A 21,907-nucleotide genomic window follows, 5' to 3' on the forward strand; every position below is an offset into this window, starting at 1 on the left:
TGTAAAAATATTTTTTAATCCATTATTTAAAAAATGTACTTCCTCCAAATGTAACATAAAGCTGAGCAGTCACTCCCTAGAAAAACACTGTAAATGAAGGCTTTGTGACATGTGTGGACAGAAACAAGAACTGGCTCAAGAGTATTGCTCCGAAATAACGGCAAGCCTTCCTGAAGTGCAGTGAAAGGACATGGATCGTTTTACCCTTAAAACAAGAAATATCTCACTGCCAAAATAGCAAAAGGCTGTCAGAATGACAGTATGTGTGCCTTGCCTTTGTGCTACTAGTACATTTTAAAGTCCTTTAGGTGAAGAGGTGCTGTCGTCTGCATATTTCCAGTGAACAGGTTGTTCTACGTGACCACAGGCGCAATTGTAGGTGGTTGTAGGTGGTTTTCTGATCAAAACCAAAGATCTTTCTTTCCTCATGAATGCAGAATGAAAAGATTGATCCTGAGGTCCCAATGAAAATACCTAGATTACCTATTACCTGAAACACCTGCTCTAGTGACTGCTCTACTTTTAAATGTTTCCTTATGTTCAGTGGCATCAAAAAATAAAGCACTGTTTGACATATACATGTACTTCACATGGAATGAATGCCAAACAACAATACAGTATAGACTTCAAAAGGGCACAACAAGACAAGCAAACACTCACTGGTATAAAGTACAACACTGGTATATATGAGCCAATCTGTTAAATGCATCTGTCAACATTGTGATTTGTGTCTTATACAAGAAGCTCTGTTTTACAGTTCCAAGACACAAAGTGTTGTTGCTCAACACACCAGAAAAATACTTTGATTTCATAGCACCTGACAGGCGTGTGGATCGCAAAATACTGCAGTTCAAAAATGCTGTTGAACTCGCTGAACTTAAGGAACTCTTGATCAAAGAAAACTGATATAGGACTGCCTCCGCACAGAAGTACGTGTTGGGGTTTTCTCACTGTACAGTGTAAACAGAGCACAACAGCATTTCAGGTCTGATCTAGCAAGGATCATGAAGAATTGTTTACTAGGATTCAGAGCACGCCATCCTTAACGTGTTCCTAATCAACACTGCATGAAACACAACCACGCATCTGTGGACGCAGGCAATTTATCCAACCTCATCCATTATTTTCTTTTTTAACTCTTGTTGCTGAAATGAAACAGAAACCACCACGTGGACATGTACACCTACTCCGACTCCGGTGTACACCTACATGTACACCTACTCCGACTCTGGAGAGATCAGTACACTATTTTCCAGTGCGTAGGTTGTTCACACTCTTTCTCTGAGTCACCACAGAAGCGGTTGTAGGTGGTTTTGGGGGTCAAAACCCAAGATCTCTCTTTCCTCATGAATGCGGAATGAGAAGGTTGAAACTGAGGTCCCAATGAAATACCTAGAGAACAACATGGCAACAGGCATTAACATAAAGCATGGATTCCAGAACAATAATAACATGCCTATACTACCACCTACACTTATGTAAGTGGTATGTATTTTTCACACATGGACGTAATTTTTGATTTCAAAAGTGGGGGGGGGGGGGGGGGGGGGGCATAGATTCGTCGCTATTTAAATATTTGGTTTTAACCGTAAAAACTGGGGGGGACCAAAGCCGGCTTTTGAAAAAGTGGGGGGGACATGTCCCCCCCGGTCCCCCCCCAAAATTACGTCCGTGTTCTCACAGCACATGACAAAGTAAGCCATGTGGGACAAAGAGCATTTGTGTGGTCAACATTGCTCATTAGCAGAGATGCTAGCTTTTCCAGTTTCACATGGAAAGTAAGTGATGTCACTTCTTAAGGGGATTGACAGTTTTTTGAGTGACATTTGCTAATAGATTACAAAAAATCAAGCTACAAAAAACAGCAACTATGTCCATCTCTCTCTCTCTCTCTCTCTCTCTCCAGTTTTCACTCACCTATTATCAAGTATTTTTTTCTTTTGCACCATTTAAAAACAGAACTTATACAATTCAAAATTATTTGCAGTCTTTTTAATTACATCTGTGATAACCATCAATCTGATAAGCTTCCATTAAATTTCCACGATGGAAACCACTAAACAAAACTCTGTTGTCTATATATAAAGGCATATAAATGAAAAAGTTTTAGCCATAAAGAGAATGAATCACAATAGGAAGGGATTATCAGAGGCCCTGGTGTATATGGCTCTTTGTAATGTTTGGCATACAATGGCTGGAAGAATGTGACCTGTGGAAGCATGTGACTTGGGTGAAGAGGGTGTGGCAGCATACCTTGCGTGGGTACAGATCCACTGATCTATGATGGCAACCCCTCCGTCTTTGAGGAGCTCCAGGTCTTCCCAGCTCGGCTCATACCGCAGCATCTCGGGCAATATTTTCTTCAGCTTGGAAACCTCTGAGAGAATTTATATGACAAACAGTTACTGTTTGTGTAATTATTGGATTACTGGAGATGGTTGTGTGTGGAAATCCCAGCAGATCAGCAGTTCCTGAAGTTCTCAGACTAGCCTGCCTAGCACAACCAACCACGCCATGTTCAACGTCACTTAATCACTTTTCTCTCCCTTGCTCAGTTTGAGCTGTTGCAATGCGATTGAATAATTAGATATATAAAGCTGACAACGAGAGTATTACTTCAAATATCTTTATATCAGTAAAATGAGGGGATTTTCAGTTTTTCCATGATATGTCCCTTTTAATTCAAAGCTAGTCCTGTGAGTGGATGCATCGCCATTGATGACTGAGGCTTTATCTTAATAAAGGTGCATTAGTCAGTTTCCATCCTTTTCTTATTAATTAAAATAAAATGTGAAAAATGCGAGACATAATTTTTAAAAATCATTATTTTAGCAAAGGTATCAACACATTGAACACACACACTGGACACCACAGATTTTAGACGTGTGCTTTGTGTCTGTGAGCAGAAATGGATTGAAAGAGCAAAAAAAATAATAATCATCATCATTGTTTGTGTTGTTGCACTAAATGGCTAGAGGTGTTTCCTGAATCTTGACCAATGCACCTTTAAAAGTGAACTCACATATCCTAACTACCTCTGTCGCCCTCTTCTGGACGGAGGCTGTACCTTCTTCTGCTGCATCAGTGGCAACAAAGACTTTCTCCAGTTTGTTCTTCTTCATGAGGCTACGGATTTTCTTCACCGCCCCCTTGAGGCTAGGCACGTCCTCCCGATGGCCCCAGATGAAGTCCTTTCTACGCAGGTGGACACCCAGGTATGGTCCTCCCATGGCACTCCCGAGCTTGGTCTGCCATAGAGAGGTCAATCAGGGGTCAGATCCTACTACACAAAGGCTGCCTTAAAGATTGAATGTGAAGCGCTATTTAACTTGCACCTCTGTTGCCAGGAAACATAAACAAGAAATTTAGCAAACAATCAGCCTTTTCGAACGCTGCACTGATTTGGAACCCAAAAGCCACCAGGCACCATTATAGCCACCAGTTTTAACACAGCCGTAAACCTTTTTTTTTTCTTTTTTACTTTTAAACATTATTAAATTTTTTCACCGCCTAGTTGTTTACCAGTCTTTAATTATTTACATGATGACAGCATTTTGCTTGTTTTTAAAGTCACTTTTAGATTAACATTTTACTTTTCTTACTATCCACTTTATTTCATTTGGTTTATATAAATATTTCTGAAATGGCACTTGTTTTCGGGTTTAATTGATTTGCACAAAATGCAAAACACTGCGTGGCATTTCAGATGCATCAATACAATCGCTACTGCTGTTTTTGTTTGCATTATTAATATTTCTTTTTAAAAGTTAGATCTGTCATTTGGAGGCTGAACCCGTTGTCATTCATCCATAACAGCAATTACAGCTTTGTCCAAGTGGTCTTTATCCTTGTTTAATTTCACAGTCTGTATATTTCATACCATGGAACATGGTCACAACCCATTTGATTTCTACTCGAGCCTGAAAACCTGATACTGAACTACTTGCATACAAATGAAATCAAGGAAACAACACTTCTCAGACGCGTCACAGTACTGCTCTAGTAGCACTCACTACAAATCACATGCCTGATGGTGTGGTGAGGAAGAACTGAACCCGAGTCACCACTTCCCCCCGCCCCTGAGACGAGTGTCCACGCTCACCCTCATACGTGTCCAGTCCTCGCTGAACGGGGTGCTGTCCTGCTCGTCTGTGGAGTTCAGGAATTTGGCTCTGAACTGGTCGGCCACGATGCGCAAGTGCTTGGCGAAGACCATGCTGCGCCGTGTCTGTGGGAGACGGCCATGACGGCAGCCGTTAAAAAGCCCGTTAGTGGTTGGACAGAGTCGTGCTGCTCCCTCACTCCCTCTCTCTGCATGTACATATGTAGGTACGTATGTACGGAGTGGGAGTGAACTTTAAGAGTATTAAATAATGAAGTACCTAACGTCGCGTCAAACATACTGTTTGCAAGCCAGTCTTAAATGAATTTGTCCAGTTCTGAACTTACATCCCAGTAGTCTTTACCAGCATAATGGTCATGAAGGACAGTCTCCGCCCTGTCCAGCATCACGGAGCTGTGGAGAGACCACAGCACATGCGTGTTTCAGGAATTCAGGAAAGTAGACATGAAGGAACGCAACCTGCTATCTGATGCACGTCACTCTATACGTCAACACAGTGCTTTAGAAATCAGTACATATTCAAACAAATCTGACAACAACAGAAAACACTCCAATTGTGAACTTCTTCGATCAGAACCAGACAGGGTCATTTGGCACCAGCACTAACACTTTAAGGTCCAAAATTGGCTACAGTTTGCATACACCATTAATATAGTGCTGGCGTGTCTTTTTGTGACTTACGTAGCTGTGATGTTTTTCTGTAAGAAAGGCGCCAAGATGGAGGCGTGTCCCTGAGCAGACAGGCAGGTTACATTAACAGCACGGGTCTCCTCATAACCCCAAAACCAGCCTCTATAGAGAGCAAAAAAGGATCCAAAGAGATTACTTGAGAAGCTTTATTTACATTTAGCAAATATTGTCCAACCGGTTGTCCAACTTTCTATAATTACCAATAATAACAACATTTCTATGAGTAAAATGTAAACAGAGGTCAAACTTAACACTGGGGTTCCGTGTCTCTGCCGGTACCTGTAGTAGCCCTGCTTGTCTTTTGTGTACATGAGCCGATCGATACAGGGACGTTCGTCAACCTTCTCCTCCCATCCCCCATCATTCCAGCCCTCGGCGTAGTTCTGCAACACCAGCACCTGGTCAATGAAGGGCCCACCAGATTCTAGAGCCACACGTTCATACACAGCACAGACATACACACACAGCAAGAAAGATCACCATCAGCGGTTTACAAAATGAAACTGTACATGAGCAATGGGGCCAAGATTTTAATCTTATTGTTCTGGGAAGGAATTAAGTGACAAATATTGTCTTTTTGAGATTGTGGCAAAATGCGACAAACATGATCTTACCTGCAATAAACTCCTCATATTCAAGGACGGGCACGTTGGCCTGCAGGCTGGTCACACTGAAGAAGGCACCCCAAGGGATGCGCACTTGGTCAACGTCGGGACTCTGCCAGTGGTACATGCGGCCCCAGGGGGGCAAGACCAGAACCCAGTCCCCCTGTTTCCTCAGGGTCTTCACCAAGGACGCCATGCGGATGTACACGTCACGCCGCAGGTTGAAACCCTCGGGAGGATTGACGTCATAAAGCAGGTAGCTACAAAATGAAAGTGTGGCACCAACAGTCACTCCGCAATAATCATAGGAGACTCAGCCGGATCAGTGTACTCCTCGGGTGCACTTAAAGTCGGTAAATAAATACACAGGTTAACGTTTCATGGAGAGTAAGCCAATGTCCTCTCTAGCAAAATAGCCAGATAATTTCAGAATCAGGAGTAAACAGGTTGGAAGCTTTATTGCTAGCCATAGACTTTAACACTTAGAACTTTCATTCTAGTTACCTTATACTTAGCCTGATTGTGTGATTTGTTTGTGACTTGTGTATTCGTCTGTATGATTTGTTTTTGTGTAATTTGTGTGTTAACGGGCCGCCCAATGGAGGATGGGTTCCCTTTTGAGTCTTGGTCCTCCCAAGGTTTCTTCCTATTCCCCACCATCATAGGGAGTTTTTCCTCGGCACTGTCGCCTTTGGCTTGCTCATTAGGGATTTGGACCCATAGTATTGTTAACCTTGTCAATTCTGTAAATCGCTTTCTGACAACATGTGTTGTGAAAAGCGCTATACAAATATATTTGATTTGATTTGATTTACAGATTGAACATAATGTGCTAGTTGTTTCCCAGAGTCACACTGAAGATGTCCAGAAATATTGTCATTTAAAACTTTTCCGGCAAAATTAGCCGAAATGTACAATATCTATGAAGCTGTACCTACCGTACATCTCGCGCTGTTGCTGCAACCGGTGATGATACCGAATGTCCAGCACGAAATGCATTTTGATTTGCTTGCTCTGAACCAGAACAAAATTCATATGTGAAGACAACTGCCAACAATACAACATAAAAATAACATACATGCAGAGGCAACACAGACACCGACGTGTTCCTCAGTCGCGCCATGTCCTTACGGCCACGCACTTCCGGAAAGAGCAACGCGTTTATGGTTACCAGGCAACAACATCCCGCTTTACATTTTTAGCGTCCGGTTTCCGCGTTGAATTCGTGAAATTTCATTTTTGGGCTCTCTTTCAACGCGCCGTATCAAACCTACGCGTTTGATAATAAAACACAGCCCTTGTCGTAACCTCGAGGAAGTGAAAACCGTGCCGCTAATCGCCTGTAGACGGCAGTGTCGACAACAGCCACCACGTCAGACACGGCTCGCCGTGACGTCATTAAGGAGGAAACCCCGCTGGACGCTTCCGCTGCCCGGAGGACACCGGCTACCGCTGCGGACAGCGATGTCGTTAACCCTTATTAAATCGGCGCTGACGTAAGTTATCTCCCGATGACGTCTTCCTACTTCCTACTTGTGTCTCCTGACACTCGTTCGTCCATTCGGTTAAGACGCGACAGCCAAAGTAATGTCCGCTGCTCTTGTCTCGTTTAGCCTGAGGTCCGTCTGCAGGCTGCACAGAATACACGCACACATGGTAAGCCTGTGTCTGTATACAAAACCCACATCGTGGACCGAGTTGTGTCTGCAGAGAGAGTGGGATCGGGCTGTGTGCGTGCATGTGTGTGTTAAGTGGCACTGTGTTTTCTGTACACCTGGTCAGATGTCTGGAACCGCAGGCGCCGAGGTTCTGTTGGAGAGAGTGAGGAACGCAGGCGTGATCACACTGAACAGACCCAAAGCCCTTAACGCGCTGAACCTAAACATGATTCGACACATCTACCCTCAGCTTAAGGTGAAGAAACACCTTTACCACCTTTACCCAGGTTCTCAGATATTACATTGGAAATTAAGGAACAATACTTGTACCTCAAATGTAACATTCCTTGGTGTTATGTTACATTCTTCTACATTATACGCACTTGCAAAAGACAATTTATATAGCTTTAGTCATGAAATGAAAGTAGGGGGTTTTTTTGCTGTAAGTGCCCATAAAAACAATTATTGTACAGGTTGAAGCAGATGATATATGTTCACAACAAGTTATCATTACTTAGTTTTCCAAACCTGTAGGCTACCCATCTTTAAATTGCTTAAATTCTCTTTCTTTCTGGAACTTTCTACCATGAGTGTATAAACATAGCTTCAACAGCATTATGTTTTAGTAAACAAACCACTGCTCAAGGACTTTACCGGTACAGTGGTCAGAACACACAGTTCATCTATGCTTTAAATTCTGAAAAAAGCAACAATTTTGATATAAAATTATTCTGGAACAAATCAAGAATTTTTATATTTAATTATTTGAATGCATTTTTAAAAAGTGAGTACTTTATGTTTTGGTTTTGTTTTTGTGTAGAGGTGGGAGGAAGATTCGGAGACGGATATTGTAATCATAAAAGGTGTGGGAGGAAAGGCTTTCTGCGCTGGAGGGGATATAAGGGGTAAATCTGTTTACGATCAGTGCTCAAGTTCCAAATAAATGCCTGAATTTATAAGACTGAGGACCCCTAATCATCTCATGGGGACTTGTTCAGCTCCTAATATGATGTATTATTATTATTATTACTATTACTATTTAGCTCCTGGTTATTTCTCTTGACGTCATAGAGCAGTTCAGGTGTTTGTTTAGTGTTGCTGCCTCCACTGAATGGAGTCTTTGTTTCCAGCCGTCACAGATGCTGGGAAAGCCGGTGCCCCCTTAGCTCAAGACTTCTTCCGTGAGGAGTATATTCTGAACAACACCATAGGTATGTTCTTGTATTCTGTGGTCCTTGTCATGGGCGGCGTTTGCATTTTCAGTGTATAGGAGCACATGACGATGCAGAGAGGGGCTACAAATATACATCCAGAGCTGTCAATGTGATGTCACACAAAAAAAAAGTAATAAGGGTATAATAATGTGAATGTGTTTCATTTCATTTTGCTATTCAACCAAAAATGTGCTTAATGACCCGGGAAAATGTGCTGCTGTATTCCATAGAAACAGCTCATTTAGTTGTAGCAGTGCAGTGCAGTGTTTCAGATTCAGAAAACTTTATTCATCCCGGGGGGCAATTGAGGGGCACACAGAGCAGCAGTAACATAAGAAATAAATACAACGTAGGTCAATATGATAAATATGATAAATAATAAAGGAAGCAACATGTTCACAGCTGTTTGTGTTATTAATGATAGAAAGTATAAATGAGAAGGACCAGAAAGTGAATTATTTATTAATTAAAATAGAAGTTAGCTTTTTATAATGTAGCACTTTCTCCTCAGAATATTTGCTCACAGGTGTATGGCACTCTGTAAATCACAGTTTAATCTACGTTTTTGATTTTAGGTACTTATAAGAAACCTTATGTGGCTCTCATTGATGGAATTACTATGGGAGGTGTAAGTATATTATATTTTTTGTACTTTTTGTATATGTTCTGTTAACATAATGTTGGACTATGTTGCTATCTATGGTGTCATGTGTAATCTCATGTCCCATGTTACTTTATCTTACACATACACTACAGGCCAAAAGTTTGGACACACCTTCTCATTCAGTGCACTTTCTTTATTTCCATTACTATTTATTCCATTACAATCTACATTGTAGATTCACTGAAGGCATCAAAACTATGAATGAATACATGTGGAGTTATGTACTTCATTAAAAAAAGGTGAAATAACTGAAAACACGCTTTATTTTAGTTTGGAACAAATAGCCACCCTTTGTTCTGATTACTGCATTGCACACTCTTGGAACTCTCTCAGTGAGGTCGTCACCTGAAATGGGTTTCAGGTGTGCCTTATCAGGGTTAATTAGTGGAAGCTCATTGAGAGATTGCCAAGAGTGTACAAAGCAGTAATCAGAGCAAAGGGTGGCTATTTTGAAGAAACTAGAATATAAAACATGTTTTTTTTTTTTGTTAAGTACACAACTCCACATGTATTCATTCATAGTTTTGATGCTTTCAGTGAGACTCTACAATGTAAATTTAAAACGCATTGAATGAGAAGGTGTGTCCAAACTTTTGGCCTGTACTGTACACACACACACATACACACACACATATTCCTTGCTACACAACCTTGCCCCTAGTTGTGGTGAATCAATCAGACATCGTGTTTGTTGCTAGGACAGTCGATAACAGCAGTGGTAAGACATGTGGCAGGTGTACTAGTTGATGGAAACATCTGAAGGAAGGAACATGAAAAGTTGGAACAGGGGTGCCATCACAAAGCCAGCTTAAGGAACAGCAACGTAGCTCAAGTCTGAGTCTAAACTGCCCTACTTTCATGAGTGTAGCAGTCTCCTAATAAATGTGTTAGGTTTATGTATGATAAATGTATGTAAACATTAGATTTTGTGTTATACTACTTTTCCGCCTTCAGATGGCAGCTAGTGCACATTTTATAATTCCAGGCTGGCCTAAAGCAGGATTAGTGACTGGACTCGAGTGGTTTTCTAATCCCTTGGCTTAAATGTCAGAGAAATTATAGAGAATGCTCCGACATCTTATGTGAATGGCTTGCTTTGTCCTATAATATAAAACTCACCAAGACATTAATGTGGACATCAGTTATGATTCTTCAGTTTTGTTATCTGCTAAAGACATTATGGATGTCCACAATTTTTCCTATTTAAAAAGTAGTAACATTTTAGGAAGTAATCTGCCATCTGAGTTTAATCTGTCGTCTAAGAAGATTTATCTCTACATACATGCTATACCAGCACAATTTATTTAGTGGATTATGGAAGCTGCTGATTGGTTTTAACTTCCATCTGTGGTAATCAAGTTGCAGATGTAGAAGTGTAATTCATACTTAATGTAATACTTGGTTCATACTTAGTGTAACATTTAAACCTCTGTGATCTTGTTTATGTTTAGGCTTGTGGTTTCTGTTTTGTGCCATGTTTTACACATTTCCGGCCTAGACCATGTAGATCCAATAGGGGGCATCATTGAGCTTTTTCATTCAAACATCTCAGAATGTTATGAATTAACCCTGATGAGATCCGGGCGTGGTCTACCTTCTTGGGGTCCAGCTGGGCGTGAGGGACCCATTGCATTTTTTGTTAAAATAATCAGCAGATTTAGCCCAATTGCAAGTAAAATAAACAATACATATGTTAAATTAGTTTGCTCTCATTTATTTATTAGTTACTTTTTTATTAAAATGTAACACAATAAGGAAATGAATCATAAATCATGCTGGCTGACAGGCTGGTCCTATGGCTAGCTGCTGACGGGCTGGTGCTAACGGAGCTGGCTGCTGCTCATCCTCCTTTTCATTATCACTATCAGACTCTGATATTTCAGAAATGTGATCCTGAAATTTCTTCTTCTGAATCACCATCAAAATCCTCTGTCTCTTCCAATAGCAGCTGTAAGGCAGTCTGAACCGAGAATCGCTTTGCCATCTTTTATAGCATTTTTAGCATTTATAGCATCATGTCCCCATGATTGGATGAAACACACACTCACACACACATAGACACACACACACACACACACACACACACACACACACAGGTCCAGAGAGGAGGGAGGGATAATGAGGGCTGAGAGAAAAGATGCTTCTTTCAGATCTCACCCCTTTGTCTCTATAGAGATTCTTCGTCTGCTGTCTGACAATATGCAATCAACCCCTGATGTGACAACCATCAAAAGTGTTGATGGTTGCTCACCTTTGCATGCCAAACTCCTCTGTCCTTTGTTTGTATATCCTTTAAAGTCATACAGACGACTATCAACTACCCAACCCAATGTTGATTGCCCACTTTGACTAGCCCAGGGCCCAGTGGACCCTGGACCCTGTATGTAATACAAATGTGAAGGGGGGGGTACGGGGGGGTGGTCATTGAAAATATTTTCTGATTTATGTTGCTCACAGAAAATGAGCCAAGGACCAATGAATCTCAGTTTGAAAAAAAAAAAAATTGTAGAATTTTTTTAAGCTGATTTTTTAAAAATGGGTCCCACAGACCCTTGGACCATATAAGGGTTAAATGTTCCATTTCCTCTGATTGGTCAGAATTCCTTATGACATCAGCAGGACATGTTGCTGCCTGTTTTCTTCTCCTCCCTCCAACACCCCCACCACTCACACACACACACACACCCCTTCCAATCTCAGTTTTATGCAGAATTTGAACAAATTACATTCCAACTCCATTTTTTTATCAATATTTTTGTTTTGTACATGAGAACAAGCATTATGCACAGTACATACTAAAACAAAAACCATATAAGGCAACAAAAGTAATTATTGCAACACACATAAACAATCAGGGGGTTAACAGTAAATCAGTGTCATCTTAAGCCCAGCCCACCCTGATTCCAGCTCCAGCTAAGGAGAGACAGCAGTCCTGTCCCTGGCAAAGCAAACCGTGTTTTTATAGCCTGTGTTATCTGATGAGAGGGATGACTGATCCATGATGGCAGAGGTATGCTGCTACGCAGCTTGTCTTGGACTGATGCTCCGCCTAAACCCCATGCTGATGATCCTCACGAGCAACCAGCACTGGGCTGTGTTGGACACGGGCTACGTGGGGTTAGCTAGTCTGGGTCAAGTAGGCACCAGACTCTGATCTTCCTGGTCAGGCTGGGGTGAGGATGGCTTGGCTCGGGCCGATAGCTTGGCTCCTCTCAGCTGACTGTGCCGACTTGGAAGCAGACATGTTTTAAGCAAAGGGGAAAAGAGCTCAACTGACAGAAGACTAGGTAACAGCGCCCTCCAATGGTTGGGTATTACATGCAGGCGTGAGCGATGTGAAAGAGTGTGCATGCAGCCAGGCCTCTGCAGAGCGAAGGCTGAATCTTCTGCACGTCGACACACATCCACTCTAGAACATGCACATTCTGTCCCCATGTGCAATATCTAAATCACACTCTCTTAGGTTTGGTGTGCTTTATTTTTCCCAAAAGCTCATTGGACGACACTGGCATTACAAAATGTAAATTGCATGACTTCATTTGACATACACTAAATCATAAAGGCAGCAGGAATTTCCTTAATGGTCTGTTCTAAGTTTCACTCGTGGAAGAATATCAGGAATGCTCAACATCACTCGGCGGAGGCACCAGATCAAACAGCAGACTGTTGGAGTGTTAGCAGGGGGGGTCTTGGAGGCTTCCTTTTGATCTCTTTGGCATGTCTGTTGAGCTGCTCAGACACATAGCGCATGACCTCCTCCCAGTGCATACTTCTCACATTGGTAAGATGGTCTTCTGGCCCGAGAATGGAGGAAAAAATCATGATGTCACAGAATTTGGGCACTTTATGGGCCAAAAGACTGATGGACAGAGATTTGAAGCACATTGAAGACCCAAACCCCATTATATTAGAGCAAAGGTTTTGATGGTGTCTTGTTAAAGGTGTATTGTGGTTGTCTGGATGACCTGTAGCTCTGACGACCCCCATCATTTCAACATGAAGCATTGATAACTAAAATAATCAGATGGGCAGATGTAATGTCCAAAGCTTTTCTCCCTTTAAGAACAAGGACTTTCTGGAATGTAGTTACTGGCACTTTTGATGGAATTCTTGTGGATTTCTGGATTTTTGTGCATGAGTGTGTGTTTGTGGTGCTGATATGATGTTTGGTACAAAGAAATGAGGCTCCAGGGCTAATTTGTGTGTTTGTGATTTTATGTAATATTTGGACAGTGTGTGAGTGAGTTCACGTCACTGTGTCTTATGGCTTTTGGCACATGATGCATGCATCCATGCGGGCTCAGTCGCGACGCAACAGGAAGTATATATGATGAATTGTAATTAGCGAACAAAACCATAAAGGAGGTGGTGTAAAGTTTCAGTAATTTGAAATGACAAACGCATGCTGCTGTCTCTCATTCTGCAGCTGTTTCAATACAGTTACGTGGTGTCAACCCAAAGTGGAAAAAAGAATTTGCATGCAGTAAAATATGCAGCAAACAGGAGGTTTGTCTCAAACGGTCACAGTCAAAGTCAAGTTTATTTATGTAGCACCTTTTACAGCTTTACGAACGTACGAGTTCATATCCCTAATGAGCTGAATGCAACAGTGTCAAGGGATGTTCTGCCCAGGAAGAAACCTTGGTAGGACCAAGACTCAAATTACAAAGAGATATTACTATTTGTGCAATTTCAGTGCACAGATATGGTCTAAATTCAGACTGTAATAGTTCATAGGCATGGTTTTTCTGCAAAAAGGTGCATAATCGCAAAGAAAATGCTTTTTCTAGTACTTTGGAGATAAAGGTCAGATTCATAATTGTCCTGTAATTGGAAAACCCATGAGGATTAAGACTAAGTTTTGGTAAAATACAGTGAATGGTAACTTGGGTCTGCTTGGTAAGATGGTAGTTTGGCTGAGATTCTGGACCACTTGAAATGTTGCTTGCCTATATATTTATTGTGGGTTCAGAAATGAGAGATGCTTTTCTTTTGCAAAGTTCCAAAAACCTGCAGCTATAATTTTTTGGGAAGGTTGATGATTAACAATGAAATTCTTGGCTTACATGGACAAGAAGTCTGCTTGCTTTACTTCATTCGACAGAACTCTAAATCCTGCCATTTTTGAAGAAATTTCCTCTTCGTGATGAAATCCTTCTGAATGCACGGGCTACAAATAGTTATCAGATGTGACTGCCCTTAACATATTTTTAAGAGAATTTACTTTCCACCTCGGACTCCCCGATAAGAATCTGCCTCTTGCTGGGTGGTATTTTCCATCATGCTGTGTTGGTCTGGCCATGCACGCCGAGCTTCCCTCTGCAGCTGGTGCCAAAAAACTCTGAGAATTAATAAGGCCGTCAGATGTTCGAAATGTGTTGGCAGGATGCAAAGGCATTTCTCACAACAAGAGAGACCTGCAAGAAGAAAACAATGTAGAATGCTGTGTCCTTTTGTACCGTTTGAGAAACTCAGGGACTTGCCAGAATGGGCCTGCTTTTTCATTAGTTAAGATGTCCAGCACTGTTGCAACAGCTTCAGCACTACGTAGATGTACATCTGCTGTGCAGCACAGGAGACCTTTTCACCTAATTCAGCTCATGCAGGGAGCTGTACTTTAGCTGCAAAGCCAACTCTGAAGCCTTCAGCAGAATCAATTCGTGTTTCGAGTTTGACGTGATCCATCAGCTGGGTTTTGCCCACGCATTTAAACTCCTGTTCACCATGGCTGTCGGCAAGGGGTGCATCTAACCCAGCTTGGTATACAGTAGAGGAGTGGTCACCAACCATCATCCTGGACATCTACCTTTAATCTCCGAACCACTTAATCCACCGAATCTTGAACTGAAGGCAATAATTAATTGGATCCAGTGTGATGTGTTGAAAACAGAACGGTACTGAACACTCTGATGTGTTAGATGCCCTAGAGCAGGATTGGAGACCACGCAGATAGAGCAGGTGATTCAGTGACCCCAGTATACCTCACAATTCATTTGAGTGCATGATTCTGTCCTTCATGGGATTTGATTTAGGAGTAAACCCAGCCATGAATGAACATGAGAGTAGAAGGTTCATTCTTTACTGCAGTTTTGCCCTCTACTTCTTCAATAAAGGTTTCACAGGCCCTCACTTGTTTCATTGGCTGCCTCTGAGTGTGGCTGTGTGTGATTGGTCCTGGGTTCTTAATAACTGCTGTCTCTGTGTGGTTATTTAAAAGTGCTCGTAACTGCTGTTATTCTGCACAGACCGCACAGGTAATGTTCTCTGTCATATTCAGGTGTAACAGCTCAATTATGCCAATTGGCCCATAACAGGGATGAGACTTTGCTTGAGAAATGTCCGGTATATTTCTCTTCCTCCTTTGAGACTCTGTTTTTTGTTTTTTTTTATCAGTTCACATCCAAGGGTTTTTAGAGTCTGTTTTTTTTAGACAGGAGTTGTAATTAGGCAGTATTTTTTGTGGTTTCTTTTTCATGCAGGAATCACTGTTGCTCAGCACTTTTGGGCCTTTTGAGCAGCAGTAAGGTTCATGTGCTTGCCTGCTCACGTTTATGGGCAGCACCTGCGATGGAGGGGAGGGACCTGGTGTCCTGACTTTCCCCTGGTCTGCCGGAGCAGCAGACTTGCCCCCTGCTGTAATGAGACGACCTGCTGCAAGTATCTTCCCCCGGGGTTGTTTCACTAATGGACCCATACAGCGCCACCCATGTCTTTGTGAATGTGCAGGAGCCCACTGTAGCAGTCTTGTGGTTTAACACAGAGGAGATGGTGTTGCTGCCCTAACTGTCACAGGGAATTAATCTCATTGTGTGTGTGTGTGTGTGTGTGTGTGTGTGTGTGTGTGTGTGTGTGTGTGTGTGTGTGTGTGTGTGTGTGTGTGTGTGTGTGTGTGTGTGTCTCATTTAATTTCCCTTTTGGCTAAGTTTATTTATTATTGTCAGGGAGGTGGTTAGGATGCTTCTAAAAACATGAGCCAGTCCTGGTACATGTGAAGTAGGGTGTGTCCTTCCTTGTCCTTCTTACGCTGTGGTCTCACGGAGCCTACACTACCAGCGGGAACATGGTCAAGGGGCTGGCATACCGGAAGCAGAGATTGTCCCCACGTCACCATGGTAGCCTTCATTCACTCCTCCTGTCTTCATTTTCCCCCGCCAACCCGACCCGACGATAGCTCACAACCGGATCGCTGAGCCTTGTATGTGCCCGCATGTTACTATGGCAACATCATTGATGGGGATGCAGGGTTTCCTCTGTGAAGCTAGACGGTTGTACTGCGTGCACCTGCGGGAGGGGGTTCTTTCTCGTTAACCTTACATTCTTTCTTGTAAACATTCTCAAATTCCTCTCGATCATCTGCTCATGTGGCAACCTGCTGTGGAGGACCGGACACACACACACACACACACACACACACACACACACACACACACACACACATACACACACACGCTCTCTGCAGAAGGCAGCATCCCCAACCGGGCCCCAATCCCAGGTCCTACAAGACCTGGACCCATCCCCTGACCCAAACAGCCCCAGCATCCATTCCACCTGGCTGAAGAGATGATCCTGATCACATCACCCTCTTCAGGGAGGGACAGGCTCTCATCACCACGTCTGCACTCTCCACTTCTCCATCTGCTGCTTCTGCTCCGGCCTCTATCATTGACACTCTCTCTCTCTCTCTCTCTCTCTCTCTCTCTCTCTCTCTCTCTCTCTCTCTCTCTCTCTCTCTCTCTCTCTCTCTCTCTCTCTCTCTCCCTTCCTCTCTCTCTCTCTTTCTCCAGGGAGTTGGCCTCTCTGTTCATGGGCGGTTCCGTGTGGCTACAGAAAAGACCCTGTTTGCTATGCCAGAGACCGCCATCGGTAAGTTGCCTAAAAGTGCCATTTTCCCAAATTGCGTGTTAATAACTCAATAATCCAGACCGCATCCATACGTTATAACCCATAACGTGAGATCACAGTTCAACTGCAGGGTTCCCCATGCACACTTTAAATAACTCAAATGGCAGTGCTGCAATAGCGGGAGTTTCTGCACATTTGGACAGCGGCAGGTGCTTTCATGCTGACATCTCTGATTCTGCAGAACTTGGCAGGATCTCCCACAGTTCTGTGGTCCAGCAGCCTCTGTGCTTGGCTAGAAAGTGAGTACACAGGTCCCAGATCAGTGAAGAGCGGTGTCCTACGCTTACCATGTAACAGGTCCCAGACCAGTGAAGAGCGGTATCCTACGCTTACCATGTAACAGGTCCCAGACCAGTGAAGAGCGGTATCCTACGCTTACCATGTAACAGGTCCCAGACCAGTGAAGAGCGGTGTCCTACGCTTACCATGTAACAGGTCCCAGACCAGTGAAGAGCGGTATCCTACGATTACCATGTAACTCCAGAATCTGTCACCATTGGTGTCAGATAAAATTTTAATAACAATTAATCTAAGCAATAATTGAAATAACAATTATAACCTTCTTTATGTCATAGTTTATCTTAGCTTTGCCATTATCCTGGTGCTATGTCTCCTGCTTTTTTCAGATGTAGATTAAGGCTAGTCTAAATTGTAGCACCAGTAGGGAATCACTATTAGCCATTCAATTGGATTTAGGCTTTAGGTCTAGGAAGTTGGCATTTACAGTTCTGTGATAAAGGCATATGTAGTTGTCGGTGGAACTGACTCACTAAAGTGTAAAGCTGATGATGTCACTGCCTCTAACAGCGGCAGAAATCGTGCAGCTCACAGAAGACTGTGGACGGCTCTGATCTAACCACGTACGCTTCAGACTGATACCTTACGCCAGAGCAGTGCTCCGACACGTACCGCTGAACAACGCAGCAGGCAGCATGCATTGCACTGAACGGGAGACCACGCTGAAGGCAAAACCCCCAAACTCAAACAGAAAGGAGGAGCTGAAGATGGCAGCTACAGAGGTCTAGCAGACCACTGAAGAACCCTGGGAGATCCATTGAAGAACCCTGGGAGATCCACTGAAGAACCCTGGCAGCTGGGGAGATCTGTGCATCCCACTTTAGTAATTAATTTCACAGGGTTTGCAAATAGTCATGACAGCTGTAAGTTCATTAGTGGTTGGCCTCTTCTTTATATTCCAACATGAATCAGGATTACAATAAATGTTGCAATTCCTTTATGGCACATCTAGAATGTAGGTGAGAACCATTAAATGAAATCTGATATTCTGTACTTTCCCTCCTAGTCACTGTTTCATTTTAACTTGAATGTGCTTCAGTAAAAACAATACTTTACACCCCTGCTCATTAACCAACTGATTAAGCCAAACTAACTCTGTAATCATGAAGCCTGACTGGACCTCAATCCCAGAGTAAAGACCAGCGATTGTCTCCACTTCAGCTGTGCGATGGCTTTAATGCCGTCTGGGGTTTCACTCTCCTTCAGAAGAGTGACTCCTCACGTTGAGCACTCCCTCCACCCCTTTCTCATCCCAGGTGGCGCTGTTTGTCTCACTCCAGATTTTATGTGGAAACTCTTGCACCCTGGGGGCAGTAGAGGGGTGGGGTAGGGGGGCTTGGTCACCCCACCCCTCACTCCTCTGGCCTGTGCAAGGAATGCACATGCTGCGTAGCCAATCAATCCACCGTCCAAAAGTGTGGGAGGCGGGGCTCTATCAGCACGCGTTCCCAACCAATCAAATCGCAGCCTCCCCACCCCCACGTGTTTACACTTTGCGACCTTTTGACTGGTGTCCGTTACGTGAAACCCACAGTCCACAACCCTCCGCGTTGCCTGGCACTGAGCTGTGTTTAACCAGGCATAATGCTTCATTGCACTGTACCGTTGTCCTGGTTAATAGTATGATGGTACCGTTGGTATGACAGTACTCAAAATACTCTTCTTTTCAGATACACCCTTCAGGTGGTTTGGTTTTGTGACAGACATCACAGGTGCTGAATGCTGCAGTGTATAAACCACAGGAATCAAACAGATGGTGTCTAGTCTTTACATTATAGTCTGGACTGATTGTTAACCAATATGCAGAAATGTATCTTGGGTCTGCCTTTTCCCTACTTCTAAAATAGCTACAGTATTATTACCAAACTAATATAAGAAATCAATATAATGTCACCTAAATGTATTTATGCACATTACTGCAATAAAAAATGCATCTAGACATTTTGATTACTAAAATGTCCTAATTTATTTATCATAATATTGAACAGCAGTCATGAGCAGTTCATTTTAGCAGAGGAATTTTAATGTTTGGTTAGAGCTTGTGCCATGCAGCATGGATTACGCCAGGACTAAGGACTCCAAGTGTTGGGGATTTTCTTTTGGTCTGTCATTGACCAATGTTGCAATGGTCTGGTTAAAGTTTCTGCTTTAATAATGTAATTTCATGTTTGTAGTGTAATGTTTATATTGACTTAATTTCAATTAATTCATAAAGAAGTAAGCCGTCCAATGTAGGCGTTTGGGAGCTCTGTGCTGCTATGCTGTGTGCAAGACACAGGTTTGTGAGTGGTGCGGGATGGGTCGCTCGTTTGAAATGGGCCCCACACCCTCAGTGCTGCACAAACCAGCGTGTGGACAGTAATGCTAGCTATGCTGGCTCTTGACACATCCCTACCACGTACAGGAAGAAGAGTCATCTCTTTTCGTTCATCCAGGATCTGCGTCCGTGACATTTCTGACCATTGGTGAGCTGCAGCTGAGTGCTCTTGTGTGCAAGTGGGTCCCAGAGCGAGATCGTTGACTAACACTAACTACAATCTAAATGCAAATCTGCTTTGAATGATGGCCAGTTGCATCATTTATTGTTTGCTCATTGTAACCGCGTTTGGGTGAAGTCCAAACTAACGCCCGTGCAGGTGTCAGCAGAGCTGCCCTGTCTGGTGACAGGTGTGCGCCGTCTTGCTCTGTGGACAGACAGGGAAAGTACAGGCCCCTCTGACTTTTTAACGACCCTGTTCTTTAAGCAACTCGTGATTGTCGTGATTTCTGGAGCCACTCAGAGAGCTGTAGAGGCCCTACTGTATTATTCATACACCCTGATACCTCCCCAGTGGTTGTAATGGGTGTGCAGTAGAGTAGTCCCAGTATAAACGCAGAAACACTTGAGTTTGTATGGTAATCCCAGCGGAGTCGTTTTCATCAAAAATTTATACAAATGTAATTGGCCTCTTGTTGGATCAAAGTCATATAATTTTGATTGCTCTGTCATTTTGTTGGAAAAAAGCTAAAGTGATTTTAAACTAAGCTGATTCTAAGCTGAAACATTTTTGATAACATGTTCCTGTAACGTACCAAAATGTTCCCACTTTCCTACAATTCCTAACCACTCCAGTAATGCTTATTCAAATCTCTCTCTAATCTCTGTAACCTTGATGCAGTGGAAATCACATTGAGTATGATGAATGTGCTGTACTTCACCCATCTGCTGCTCCACACCCCCCACACAGCTACAGTTGGGTTCTGATATCATACACACACACACACATATACAATTATAAGGCCTTGCAGTGTTCTTGGCCAAGCAGAGAAGTGAGTGTCCTTTGAATCAGGAAGTGGGAGAGAGCTCCCTTAGGAGAGCATACAGTAGCACAAAACCCTACTCCTGTTTAGTGTGTGTGTGTGTGTGTGTGTGTGTGTGTGTGTGTGTGTGTGTGTGTGTGTGTGTGTGTGTGTGTGTGTGTGTGTGTGTGTGTGTGCATGTGTCCGTATGTGTACATCTGTACGTGTGTTAGTTTGCGTGTATATGTGCACACGTGTGAGTGTGTGTGTGTGTGTGTGTGTGTGTGTGTGTGTGTGTGCACGTGTCCGTATGTGTACATCTGTACGTGTGTTAGTTTGCGTGTATATGTGCACACGTGTGTGTGTGCACGTGTCCGTATGTGTACATCTGTACGTGTGTTAGTTTGTGTGTGTGTGTGTGTGTGTGTGTGTGTGTGTGTGTGTGTGGCTCTCGGGGGCAGTAAGCCCCTGATAAGAGGTTGTGTCCCAGGTCTGCCAGCAGCAGTAATCCGCTTTGTGCTCAGGCTTGTTAACTCTGCACGCGGACCCGCACCTCGTCGCCAGGACGATAGGAAGCTCAGGTTGCGTTCGCTTCCCCGGCCCTGTGCTGGGGGTAAGGGTGGTCTGGGGGCCCTGTGCTGGGGGTAAGGGTGGTCTGGGGGCCCTGTGCTGGGGGTAAGGGTGGTCTGGGGGCCCTGTGCTGGGGGTAAGGGTGGTCTGGGGGCCCTGTGCTGGGGGTAAGGGTGGTCTGGGTCGGAGCAGATCTGTGTGCTTGTGCCCTGCTGTCTCTGACCTGAATCTCACCACCACCATACAGAGGGATGGCAATAACCCAGCCTCATCACACAGAGGGGCGTGTTACTCCTGTCTCTGAAGTGTCGTGTCTTTTATGTACTGCGATTAACATCATCTCAAGAGATGTCATAATGTGTATGAGGCAACATTACTCATTACACTTCATCATTACAATATCATCATCATCATCTCCCAGAGCATGGGATCCCCTTTGCCTTGTGCTATTCTTGGCACAGCTGGCTACGCTCCTGTCAGCTTGAAGGGTGGACTGCTCTATCCATCTGTGTTTCCGAGGGCAACACAACCTCCCCCTTTAATCCTGAACTTCCCACCCAGGCTTAAATGGTATTTGTGTCTTTATATTGTGCAGCACACAGGACAAAACATAAAGATGCCAAATGGCATCTTTAATCTCCATTTATGGTATTGCATTTGCAGACTGGAATCAGGTCAGGCAGCCTAATGCTAATGCACTAATAGCTGCAGTTCTGTGTGAGGGAGCCAATGCTGCTTTGTTGACCACAGTTGCCTAAAAAGAGCAGCTCGCTGTTGACCAATGAGGTCATACCATTGTCCCGTACCATTGGACCATTTAATAAAGCCTGCTCTGTTTTTGCGTGCGTGTGGAAATTGCGTAATTGTCCTGCACACAGAGTAAGGGTCCCAAGACTCTAGCTCGA

General features: G+C 43.4%; 2 protein-coding genes across 2 annotated transcripts in view; one reads left to right on the forward strand and one right to left on the reverse strand.

Moving 5' to 3' along the window:
- pofut2 (protein O-fucosyltransferase 2) lies at window positions 1-6,755 on the reverse strand. The gene is given in 10 exon segments (XM_077002328.1): window positions 1-1,318; window positions 1,320-1,392; window positions 2,254-2,377; window positions 3,068-3,248; window positions 4,103-4,228; window positions 4,450-4,516; window positions 4,805-4,915; window positions 5,093-5,237; window positions 5,428-5,678; window positions 6,357-6,755. Coding segments are annotated over 10 exon segments (1,344 nt in total). The 5' UTR covers window positions 6,542-6,755; the 3' UTR covers window positions 1-1,237.
- The window catches only part of hibch (3-hydroxyisobutyryl-CoA hydrolase), a 20,352-nt gene continuing 5,154 nt past the window's right edge, over window positions 6,710-21,907 (forward strand). The window contains exons 1-7 of the mRNA XM_077002329.1: window positions 6,710-6,914; window positions 7,032-7,074; window positions 7,201-7,332; window positions 7,897-7,981; window positions 8,207-8,287; window positions 8,866-8,918; window positions 16,739-16,817. Coding sequence (XP_076858444.1) covers window positions 6,883-6,914; window positions 7,032-7,074; window positions 7,201-7,332; window positions 7,897-7,981; window positions 8,207-8,287; window positions 8,866-8,918; window positions 16,739-16,817 — 505 coding nt within the window. The 5' untranslated portion in view covers window positions 6,710-6,882. The remainder of the gene's footprint in view (window positions 6,915-7,031; window positions 7,075-7,200; window positions 7,333-7,896; window positions 7,982-8,206; window positions 8,288-8,865; window positions 8,919-16,738; window positions 16,818-21,907) is intronic.

Source organism: Brachyhypopomus gauderio, chromosome 4, assembly GCF_052324685.1.
Source record: "Brachyhypopomus gauderio isolate BG-103 chromosome 4, BGAUD_0.2, whole genome shotgun sequence".
Taxonomy (NCBI): Eukaryota; Metazoa; Chordata; class Actinopteri; order Gymnotiformes; family Hypopomidae; genus Brachyhypopomus; species Brachyhypopomus gauderio.